The following is an 11,930-nucleotide window of genomic DNA, read 5'->3' on the forward strand; positions in this document are numbered from 1 at the left end:
TGGAAAAAGAAAGGAGAAATGGACGTGAACTCGCTGACAAAAAATTCACGTGGTGTATGCCACTGGATTTTAAAGATATCATAGGCATGGGCAAAGGAAAAGGAAGGCTCGCACTTGCTTAGACTTGGTAGAGACGGAGACAAATATAGGGTAGATAATATATCATATCCCAATCCCCATCACATGTAGATTTATTAGAAAAAGAAATTTCGCGCACGTTTGGTGTCCTGATTCAATGAGATTGCATCAATTTAGCGAGCCATGGCACGGAGCGGCGCGGCGGAGTCTTGGACTCCAGCCAATTTGCTTGAGCTAAAGGTTGGAAACCGAGCACTTGAGTTACTACTACCAGATCTTAGAACAATCCTGACATGCTTCATCGGAAGCACAAGAATATGTCAGATTATCTACCCGCGTTCCTATGCCATTGCTGAAATTAAAGGCATAGATGCAAAGCAGATGTCTCCCGTTACGTCATGAGTGATTGACATTTGAACACAAAGCTCGTTAAATGCAGCAGAAGGAATGAGCCCTAAAACGGATCATCAACAGCCTTCCTTTTAACTTTTCGGGCTCAACCAAAACTGAGTTGTTAGTGCTGCATTTCCATAACTCAACTAGAATCCAACCCCCAGCCGAGCTTGTTGGAGGATACCCTTTGTTCGGTACCGGTCGTGTAAGAACAAGGAGGGGAGTTACCCCCCCTTAGAGATATGAATGTTGATCGTTTCAAGAACCAACAAAGGAACGAGTTATTCCCTCAGATTCATGAATCTTGAGCACAAATGTTTTAAACCAACCGGCCTTCTGCACAATTTGTATAGGATGATAAAGACGACACTGCCATAATGAAACGGAAAAGGAACATGGGTTTGACCATAAGTAAGTTTTTATCAAACCTATGTCCAAGAAAACTTGTATTCAATTTATAGCACCCTCAATCCCATATTCACCTTGACAAGAAATGAAGAGAAAAGGTTCTTTAACAAGTTAATCAATAAAGTTTGAGACCATCTTTGAATGAGGAGCCTACTGCAGTACAAGTGTTGGCAAACGAATCACATGGACCGCAGAACTACACCCATTTTAATAAGTGCTCCGAACAATAATTCTACGGCTTGGTTTTTTTGGCAGATAAAATCTCTTCTGATGGTCATTCGTGACCCCAAATTGCCAATTCAATTCCAAATCATTCAGAGAATTCCATAAGCACAGCACATCAACAAGGAAAATCCAAACGATGCATGTTAAATCAGAGTATCAAGGATCACGCTCTAAAAAGTCTTAACACAACCATAAAAAGAATGGCAAAGTACAGCACCAACTGGAAGTGAGACCAAATTACGAAACATCTATGTGTTTGTAGCCCTAGTGTAGATCTGCTGGCTGGCATGAGCAGAAACCATCCTGATCAGACCTCTCGCCATCAGTTCTCTTATAGCCTTCCTTGCTAGAGAACCATTTACCTGGTGAGACAAATCCAATAGCAGTTAGTATGAGTGCATTTTATGGCTCAAAGAGAATAGCATGTCAAATTTCCCACCATAGAACACTGAAATACTGTGTTATATGTCAACGATTAGAACTAGCCACCATTGGATTAAATTAGACCTATAAGCTAAATTCTGGTCGGAACAGAAGTATGAAAGCCACTTGCATGATCACTCGACAGGGTGCATTTCTGAATTACTAAAGCCAGCGAAAATGCGACAAGTCACAGAAAAGTTCGTGCCAAAGAAACAATAATACGACGAACCAATGACAAAAGCATACAAAGAGTCAGCTGCTCTTGATGGAAAATATATGAATTATAGACAAAAAATTCACCATAGTTCCAAGCACAACGAATTCCCTCACATATAAGCCCTCAAATGGGCTTATGCGGAGACAAACAGAAACCTCTTAGCCTTAACAGTCAGCTGCTCTCGATGGATTTAAAGAGATATAGAGGTTCCCTATATGCCAATACCAATCCAACTTTTCAACCCCAACAATAATTCACTCGGACATACCATTGAAGACAACAACAGATCATTAGTCTGATGGAACCAACAACAACATAGGCACACCATTCAGGCTACTAGAAACACATATATGGAATAAGAATACAGAAAAATTACCCTCAAGCGATCGGAGAGAATGGAAGGTGTGATGAGCTTGTACTTCGGTGCCTCGGAGAGAAGCTTGTCGTAGGTCGCCTGGTCGAACAGCACCATGTTGTTCACCTTCTCCTTCTGCTTCCCCTTGCTCCACTTCTGCTCCCCCCACAAAAAAAAAAAAAAATGTTACATCCATGACCCCACAAACGTAATCAATCTTTTGAGCCGGAAATGCGCAGAGCATCAACATCCTCGGACCCTTCTCGTCGCTAATTAACAAACTTGCACTTCCAAACTAGCAATAGCGGCTATGACAAAGCAGAAAAATTACCCAGCTTTACCATGAATCCATGTGCATTGATAACAACACTGGTAAATCATTTCGCAACCACCGTTCTACCTCCGATTGATGAAACACAGATAGCAGAGAGCAACTACAACGAACCAAATCGACCCAGAACTCAAAGACAAAACGAACGAAAGGAAAGATTTTGTGAGCATCTATGTCGTGAAAAGGCTAACCTTCTTCTTCTGCTTGCCACCGCCAGATTTCGCAGGCTTTGAAGACGGAGGAGGAGCTTTATCCTTCTTAGGAGCCTGTCGACAAACGCAAGATCAATTTAGATTCGCACCAAAAAGGAGATCAGTCGTTGCGGATATTGTAAACATGGACCCAAAAACAAAATCACCGAGCGGATACGACGAAAATGAGCAAAAAGAAGTGGCCAAGTGCGGTGGTGAATACCATGAATCCCGATCGGCGGCAGCGGCGGCGAAGAGATGGTGCAAACGGGGGGGCTAGTAAAATCGTAAGACGGAGGCTTTTCTAGGGTTTCAGGTCAGTCGAGAGCGAGAGCAGTTCGCTTTGTCTCCAAAACCGGCACCGTTTCAAGAGCTGACTGGGCTTCAAGAACACATCAAGCCCATATCATTACCGGGCCGGGCACCACCTAAAGCCCAGGCTTAAAACAAAAATGGATACGTTCGCCGGAAGTACTAACTAAAACTTGATAAGTACAATTGAGTCCTGAAACTTTCAAAAATTGCAATTAAGTTCTAAAACTTATCAAATTGATACAATCGAGTCACTTCGTCCAATTCGACTAACGAAAAAAGGTTACGTGGTATTTTTCTATTCCTTTCCTTTTCCTGCGAGGCGTTGACATGGCTAAAACAATAATGATGAGTCTAAAAAGATATCGTTTTGGTCTAGATTTGATTTTTAATATATATTAATTAAATTATATATTTTTTAAAAATAGCAGGGGCTTGAAGGGAGGCCCTCGCCGCCTCCCCGTCCCTCCAACCATCGCTGGAAGGGCAGACGATGTCCGGGCAAGCATCGGCGGGGCCTGAGTGTACATTGCTAGACAAATGCAAGAACTAAACTAATGCAAAAGAAAGAAAATGGTCGATTTATTTCCCCAGAATCGAACATATTTTCTAATTCCGACCAAAAGAACACATTTTCTAATAATTTAATTTCACTTGAACTATTGGGATCTGATTTTTTTTTCTTATTTTTCTCATTTTGGCCTAGCGAGATTAGTGTAGATTATTGACACGACATCCGTAGTGCCTGCTCTGCTTTTAAGGTCCTGCATGAGCAACAAATGCAACAGTCCTTAGGAAATCAATCTTTCACTTTTCATTTACTTAGTGAAGTCACTCTCCGTGGTCCATAGGTCCATGCCTTTTCTCCGACTAGTTTTGAATTTCATTTGATTAAAAACAAAATATAAAAGGGTCGAGTAAATAGGAAAAAAAAAAAACCGATAGACACGCGGTTTTGCTGATAAAGAGATTGGGAGGGTAAGGCCGTTAGAATCGTTGGTGCGAGATTGGCTCTCCATAAAGAATTAGAGCAAAAACGGGAGAGAAGTTAAAGATAGGGCAAATGAAGGAAAAAAAAAAAGAGGAATGCCTTGCTTTTACCGAACTTCTAGGCCAAGGAGTGAACAGTGTGTCGTGCGCAATTATGTGTGCCTTTTGTTCTTGTCTTGTATTCTTGTATTTTGCCTAGGAATGAAGGATTAATGGAATCCGATTCAACAAGCACCGATTCCTGCGTGTTCGGATCGTGTGAATAACGCTTGAGTGGGGTTTCATTAATTTACTTTTCCTTCTTCTTCTTCTTTTTTTCCAGAATTAGATGATTTAATTTTGTCGAGGGAAAGAGTTCTAATCATATTCTGCGCCCGTCAATTCGGTTCGAAATTTTGTTGACTTTCTAATTTTGACATTTCAGTGATAATTTTTTTTTTATTGCGAAATTCCAATGTCGTACTTCTAGTCAACTTTTGCAGGAAATCGCTGACACGGCGTGAACATACCACCATGTCAACGAGTTTTGATAAAAATTGATCGGAAGGACTACATCAAAATTTTCTCCGAGAAAGTATAGAGTTTATGACTGAATTAACGCGCATACAATAAAGTTAGGATTGACTAATAATTTCCTCAATTGCGTTGCGTAGTTTGGTGAGCTCGGGAGTGCATAATTTGGAGAACCTCCTTACGTGGGAATAATTAGGTATGCGTAGTTCCTGGAGGGACCGGATCTTCGGACCTTTGTCCCACCCAGCGAGGTGGATGTGATGCGATAACGAAAGAATATGATCTTCCGCACAATATAAATTATTTATTTTTTCGTGCCGCACGATGTAATTTAATTAGTTAAATGTGGTGTAAATCGTGGGGCCTTTTAGGTCTTGCTGCATGTCTTTGCCGATAAATTACTCCCCGACCACAAAAAGTTGGACAAGCTATGGACGAAGGTAAAAGAGGAAAAATACTTTTGATTTGGATCGACGTCGGATTGATACCATCTGTCTCGGACATTCGGTTGTTCAAAGTGAATGTTTATCTGAAAATTTTGGGCTGAAATGCATTTTTATGTGGAGAAGTGTCGAAAAAAGTCTTAAACCTATTGTATTTGCGCCAATTTAGTCTTAAATCTTTTTTTTTTTGTGCCAATTTAGTTCTAAATCTATTGCATTGATGAAAATTCGGTCCTAAAATCTTTTATTGGTGTCAATTCAGTCATTAACATTTTGTATTTGTGCCAATGCAATATATTTATGAATTTTTCGAAACTTTTCTTGCATTTTATGTGTAGCATTATCGTGGGAAAATTTATCAAAAAAAAAAAAAGTCATAAACTTATTGTGCGACGGTTAATTCAGTTATAATATTATTAATGATTCGCCAATATAGTCATTTCTGCCAGTTTTGGTAGGAGATCGTTGACGTGTATAAGTTTTGCAATTTTTTATTTGTTTATTATTTTCGTTTATTTTTTATTTCATTTTCTTTATTCTTTCCAACTATGGGCAGACAAAGGCCACGATGCCCTCGCTTGGTATTGGTGAGGGCATTGCTACCTGTGCCCGGACGAGGTTGGCTGATGACCTCGCAGGTTCGGAGTTGAAAAAAATAAAAAAAATAAAAAAATTTAGAAACTTAAAAATTTACAAAAATTATCCACATCAGCATCAACCAACATTCGTATTAGCAATTTTCGATCAAAACTAGTCAAAATGACTAAATCAATAAATCGTGAAAATGTTTAGAACTAAATTAACTAAACTGAAAGGTTGAGGACGAAAATTGCCGTCATATAAAAGATTTATGGCTTTTTTATGATTCTTCCCATTGTCATCTTGCTCCTTATCACTTTCTAAAGCGGGGCATTTTATTTGGTACGTGTACAGATTGTATTAGATCCAAGATACATATCGAACCTGTGATGATGCAGATCGTGCATCTCTTTATCAGTAGACCCTGTAACAAAAAATGGATTTATTTGAAATTTTATTTAGTGGCATGAAAGCTGGAGAAAAGTTAGAAAGATCGCATACACATCGGACCAACTTGAAAGATGGGATAGCATGCTTCTCGGACAAGGCCTCTTCCAAGTGGGCCAGGTTCGTTCAATAATTGTTTGGTTTTTTGCCTGCTCTACCCCGCCTCTCTCTCTCTCTCTTCTCTTTACAATACGTGAGAATCGAATCACACGCCCGAAATTAAACGTCCACATCCCATTCGATTCCCTTACCGCTAGATTGTGTGCCCAATAATAGGTTCCTTCGATAATTCGCTTGCTCGAGATTGTCTTTAATTCCAAGAGCATGATAACCTTGGCTCGACGGTTGTATTTCTCCTTCTTTTCCTGCAAAATTTAGATAGGTAATCAAGATTAGCATTCTCCCAACAATGATCCTCCTAATTTGGCAAGACAACCTTGCTTCGTTTCAAGTGTTTTCTGATAGTTTTTCCGGCACTCAAACGAAAATTAGGCGCACATTTGAACGTGTGAACATCATAGATTAAGCAAGAATTCATGGCTAGTTGAGCGTTGCTCTTGCGGGTTTGGGTCTAATTTATTAGCCAAGGGTTAAGACCCATGCATAATCTATCTAAAATGATGGGTAGCCCCAGCTAGAAGTGATTGATTTTAAGGTGGGCCGGTTCCCATCCCGAAATCGAGAACCGCTCACTGAATCCTAGACCCACCTGGGAATCGGCCTACTGATTTTGATCCGGTTCCCCGATAGCTCCAGGAACCGACCATGAGTAAGCAAACCAACAAGAAGCTTTCCTGAATCGGGATATAAACAAAAGAATAATTATACTTGTCGTGACTCTTGAACACTGCGAGAAGAAGTTGAAGACAAGGATATATGTAAGGGCTCCTTAAACGTGCAAAGCTCAATATAAATATAGGGTTTGCGAAAGATCTCGAGAGAATGCCCTGAGGGTGAAGAAATTTTTTATTTTTTTTTGGTCCAGAGGGTGAAGAAATTTTAGCGATGGGAAAAAGTGTCAGTTCTAAGATTCCATTTGTCCATCAAGTCGCCATTCAAAGATTCTCCCCTATCGATAAATTCCTCATTGCATCAGAGTTTGAAGCAAATTAACCAGTCCGATTTTCGGGTGGCTCATAAGTTCCAAATCCTTTGCTCACCCCTAACCTCATCATTTTTCCTGCGGGACGCTTTTCAAGGGTCGCTCCATTCCCCCGTAATTCACCAAGTTCGCGACAAAGTCCCGTCTCGGTATACCCGCGAAGAGAGGGAAAAAAGCCATTAGCGTTATGCCCCCTCATCTCGTTCCTTGCGTCCAAGAAGCTTGTCATTAGTGATCCTGCCTATACTCACGACGAAGATATCGTCTATCTTTCTCAAGCAATCGCTCTTATGGCTCGATTTCTAAACTTTGCCCTCTATTTTGCCTTTAACGAGGTGGCTAAAACTACAGCGCACATGACCATTTTAAAAGCGGGCAAAAGCCGATTTTGAAGCGAGTGGACACACATGGACTCTGGACAAATCTCGAAGGGGCAATTGAAGAAAAGGCAAAAACATGGGAAAACGGAAGGCGGGTCTTGGATAATTACACGTCTGGTGGGCCTTAGGACACACAGTGATAACTGAAAGCCCGTTTCTTCAAAGTTGAAAGATCCTAGTGGGGGACACGTGGCACTTTCTTAGAGAGTAAGAAATGGAAATGGGGAATCCGATTGATGGTGATTGCTGGCTTGTGCGTTTGCCACCTGTGGGGAGCCTCGCTCACAGTTTTAATCGCTATCAAAATCATGATCCACAGTTTATTCTTGCTTACGAATCTGTGAAGTCGAAATTCGCGAAAAATAATAAATCTAGAAAATATTTTTTAAAAAATGACCTTTGTAAAAATGTCTTAGCAAAAAAATATTTTTATTTACGCAAATTTTTAGACACAAATTGATGTTGGTAACGCAAATATTTTTCATTAATTAATTATTTGAAACGATACATGCGATCATTTTTAAGAGGATATTTTTCTGATCACTCATTTTTCTCGAAACAAACGGAATTTTAGTATCATTATTTTTCCCAAATTGACCCGAATCAAGTTTATCGGGAGAAAGATCTGCCTTAGCATTCAGTGCCCGATACTTAAGGAACAATTATCCGACACTAACCATTTTGAGTCTCGATCACAGTATGCAGACCCTTTGATTTTCACAGCAAGATCGGTTCCCGACGGTGGCAAATGGATCGACTGCAACGTCTTTAAAACTATAACCGTCGCACGCATCTCGCTGTTATAGATATCACTGCATGCTCATTTGTACCATCAGGACTTGATTGGAAGCTCTGATAATGGTAGGAATCTTCTTCCTAGGATATGGTGCAGTAGTCAGTTCAGTTATCCTTGTGAGAAGATGAACAGAGCTTGATTGATTCCAAAGCTAGTTTGAGAGGATTAGAATAAGAATAATGGAACCATGTTAGCTCAGATTGTCAACAAGCCTCATATTCTCCTCCACCATCTTATTATTTAGCTGAAATTTACATGTAAAATGTATCCTTTAGCACTAAAAATCCTCTGAAAGTGGTGAGAAAGAAGAGTATACTGAGGCCAGATAAAGCATATTATGGTGCTGATCCCACAACGGGTAAGTTTCCGGTAAAGCAAAATCACAAGAAAGAAAGAGAAAAAAGAAAAGAAAAGAAAGGAAACAAGAAAAAATCTGTAATTTAGTCTATATAAAGCTCATGCTTAAACATCAAACATTTCCTCAAGAAAGCACATTGTAGAGAAGAACATTCTTACTCTCAAAGCAACAATTCACACACTCTCAAAGTCTGTTTGCTCAATTCTTCTCCTTCAACAGGCTTCTTTCTCTCTGTACTGTGATTATTCTCTTCAGCTTCTGTTTGCACCAGTCACCTTCCATGAATAGCGGCAGTAGTATCTTCTCCATGAACACTTTGATCATGCTCCTCTCTCTGTTCTCTCTGATCGGGGAAGGGGTCTTTGCCCACGCTTTCCTTGTATATCCCTTCTCTTGCGAGTGAGAGCGTGTGAGTTTTTAATCCTAGTGGTACTTTAGAGATCGCTAGTTGTTCCCAAGTCAACTGTTTCTGATGGATTCGCTTCACTTTAAGAACATCAAAGTTGAGAAAAGGGGTTACAGAAGTACTGGGAAGGGGTGTCAACTAAGAAAGATTGCGAGCCTGTTCAGGATCATGGAGATATGTGTTCTGTTGGTGTTGCTCTCGAGGTTTTCCACTCAACTGCCGATGGCCGTCAAGAACTCGGGCGAGTATTTCCGGGGCTTGAAGGTGGTTCTGGTGAGTCCCCGGTTCGTCTTCATCCTTGGAAACGTGATAATCGTCACTCTGTTTGTGAAGTCCGGACAGTTCTCTGCTCGGGATTCCGCCATAAAGAACGATCTTTACGATGAATTCCTAGAGAAGAGCGAAAAGAGTAGGAACAGCCACCAAACCGAAACCCAATTCCAGGACAAGCAAATTATATGTGAGGAAACTAGTGATGATAATAAGCATGTTGTTCACGGGGATGGGGCAGTGAAGACTTATAGGAGGAGCCAATCAGAGAACTTGCATCACGTGAACCGTGTGAAATTGCAGCGAGTTCTAAGGCGTTCCGCGACAGAGAAATGCAGGGAGAGTGCTCTCTGTGCCGATAACGGGAAATTGGAGAAAAGTTCCTTCCCTGAGGATTCTTTGAGCAATGAGGAGTTCCGTCGCACGGTGGAGGCTTTCATCGCCCGGCAACAGAGGTCTCTGAGGGAAGAGAAGTAGTCTGTGTCGTAAAATGCTTGTCAGATCATAAGGTAGTAGTACATAGTCTGTATTACTCTTTACATGGTCTTGGAATATATGTATATTTCCAGAATCATATGCAATCTCCCCTTGTGTGTCTTCTCTTCTTCTTCTTCTTCTTCTTCTTTTTTTTTTTTCTGTTTGTTTTAGTTTGCCATATGCTTCTGCCCAAGTTTTGTTTCATCGGGTAGGACACGTTGAGCAACTGGTTTCCATCTGTCTAATCTGCTACTGATACAACGAATGTGCACAAGCCGAGTTCTTACTGAGTTGTTGGAATGTGAACAACTTTTCAAAGTATGCTTTCAGGCCGACTGTGATCCAGTGATGCAACTTTCAGAGCATCAGTTTTATTGACATTGGATACAAAGATAAGAAATTCGGATTCGCAAAGATCGCTAGATTTGGCCTTTCCATTCAAGAAGATGATGTGGAGGAACTTCGGCTAATAGAAGTAGGGCGGACGCTCTTTCATTCCGAGAGAATAATATGGATTAATAGGCAGGAATATATCCCAGGAATGTAATTCTCAGGAATAGTATGCTTTGATGCCGTGTGCTTATAAAATCATCTGTGTTTCCAGCACATGAGCAAACGGTAAATCTAAGCCAAGAAAGCTGTTTGCTATTATAAAATTTAAGTAAGATCGCTCACAGATCCATCTACAACGTTAAAGCTGATGGAGCAATAAAACACGACCTTCATATTGTACTTGGTCAACAGTGGATTTGTCACTCAATCACGAAAATTATTAGCTTTCTTTCTAGTGCTGCACTAGCTAGTAACAAATCACAACACTCCCAATAGAAAGATTAGTATTTTTCTTCGCCTCTTTTCCATCAGGTTGCTGACTTTTTCGCTGCATCTGAGCACTGAAATTGAGGACAAGTGGAATGCACCATTTTTATACGAAGCACATCAGACTTTACAGACCGACTTGGACATCTAAGATTAGGTCCACTTTTTGGTTTGGCGGTGATTTGTTGTCTTCAATATGTGCAACTAGAGGTCTGGTGTTTGCTTTCTCAAGTGGATTTGCTTTCAATAATGACCAGCTAAAGCTAAACTTGTCGGGCCATAAGAAGTCCGTCGACGTGGATCCGATTGGGACCCTGGCGGGGTGCCTTTGCACATTGGACTTGAGTCACGAGAGAAAGAATAACAGCAGAGAAAGTACTTGCATATGTTTCAGTTCTTGAAAGGTCTTGTGGGTAGGCATGCAATTTATAGCAAATGCAAGGGTGGAATGTGTCGACGAAGCAAATTCGTCCTAAATTATGCTTGAATTTCTGTAATTCTTACCCCTGATAATTTGTGTTCGCCATCAGTCCACACATCACGGACTTAGTGTTGCCAGAGTTTTGGGAGCAAAAGTTATTATCAAAGCTGAAGCAGAAGAGACCAAGGGAAGGGTTTCATCTCTGTTGTAAGTAGAACTTTAAATGACCAAGAGCTTTATTGGATGTTTTGCTGTGGGAACAGGCATTTCGTTCTCCAAATTCGGCTGCGAGGGCTAAAATCTCAACTAGGAACAGGATCAAAGAACCAGTCCAAATTAACCATAGGATGGCCTATGAGAATTCCCCTCCTTGTAAGTTGTAAGAATGGGCCGGCCGACTTTCTAAATACAGGTTTAGAAAGTTTGCTTGATTTGTGTGGACAGGAAACGTCAACTTCAAAGTTGAAACCGCTTAAGAGTTATGGACACCAACCTAAAAGTTGACAATGTATCTCTCTTTCTATATGAATTCATCACTAAAAATTAAAAAAAAAAGTATCTAAACTTGCAAACCTGTCACTTGTCGGGCTGTCTTAAAACTGAAATAACTACACGCGCAAACCTATTGAGTGACAGCCTTGCAGATGTCGATGCTTGCTTCTGATCTTAATCACTGGGATGCAAAGCACTGCCAAATTCGCTTAGCCTCTGATGCTTTGTTAATGGCAATATGAATTATTGCTATGGCGTGATCGACTGAGACAGGACAAATTCCTTAGGGGGAATCGAACTTGAACTTGACCCCTAAGACAAGTAAGGACACAGCGTCTTGGCAAATCTTACTTCTTGTGCAGGCAGCTAGTTTGTTCTTGTGATGTAGAGAACCATAAACATCCACAACCTTCTGCGAAATATCAATACCCGATTCTAAACTTTCAAATACCTTCCATCAGCCAAAACAATGTTTTCTGATGCTAACATATCGCTGCTTCAACG

The 11,930-nt window shown here is 40.6% G+C and overlaps 2 protein-coding genes across 3 annotated transcripts; one reads left to right on the plus strand and one right to left on the minus strand.

Annotated features, from left to right (window-relative positions):
- Positions 1 to 1,160: 1,160 nt before the first annotated feature.
- Positions 1,161 to 2,981, minus strand: LOC115735681 (40S ribosomal protein S25-2-like). The gene is made up of 4 exons (XM_030667060.2): positions 2,845 to 2,981; positions 2,622 to 2,696; positions 2,121 to 2,255; positions 1,161 to 1,466 (listed from the first exon to the last, which is right to left on the minus strand). The coding sequence occupies exons 1-4, from the start codon at positions 2,845 to 2,847 to the stop codon at positions 1,353 to 1,355; spliced, it is 327 nt and encodes a 108-aa protein (XP_030522920.1). The 5' UTR covers positions 2,848 to 2,981; the 3' UTR covers positions 1,161 to 1,352.
- Positions 2,982 to 8,661: 5,680 nt separating this feature from the next.
- Positions 8,662 to 10,297, plus strand: LOC115735680. Of its 2 annotated transcripts, none has more exons than XM_030667059.2 (2): positions 8,662 to 8,920; positions 9,112 to 9,814. In XM_030667059.2, exon 2 carries the CDS (start codon positions 9,116 to 9,118, stop codon positions 9,692 to 9,694), a length of 579 nt encoding a protein of 192 aa, XP_030522919.1. In that variant the 5' UTR covers positions 8,662 to 8,920; positions 9,112 to 9,115; the 3' UTR covers positions 9,695 to 9,814. The 2 variants fall into 2 exon arrangements, with proteins under 2 accessions (XP_030522919.1, XP_048128763.1); XM_048272806.1 differs by adding an exon at positions 9,888 to 10,297 and having other exon boundaries at positions 8,663 to 9,726.
- Positions 10,298 to 11,930: the final 1,633 nt, after the last annotated feature.

Source organism: Rhodamnia argentea, chromosome 11 (genome assembly GCF_020921035.1).
Source record: "Rhodamnia argentea isolate NSW1041297 chromosome 11, ASM2092103v1, whole genome shotgun sequence".
NCBI lineage: Eukaryota > Viridiplantae > Streptophyta > Magnoliopsida > Myrtales > Myrtaceae > Rhodamnia > Rhodamnia argentea.

Coding starts and splice junctions, on each gene's coding strand:
- LOC115735681 (XM_030667060.2), bottom strand. Junction 2,256..2,621: donor GTGGCAAGCAGAAGAAGAAG/GTTAGCCTTTTC, acceptor TGGGGGGAGCAG/AAGTGGAGCAAGGGGAAGCA. Junction 1,467..2,120: donor TTCTCTCCGATCGCTTGAGG/GTAATTTTTCTG, acceptor TTGTCTCACCAG/GTAAATGGTTCTCTAGCAAG.
- LOC115735680 (XM_048272806.1), top strand. CDS start 9,014: ATGGATTCGCTTCACTTTAAGAACATCAAAGTTGAGAAAAGGGGTTAC.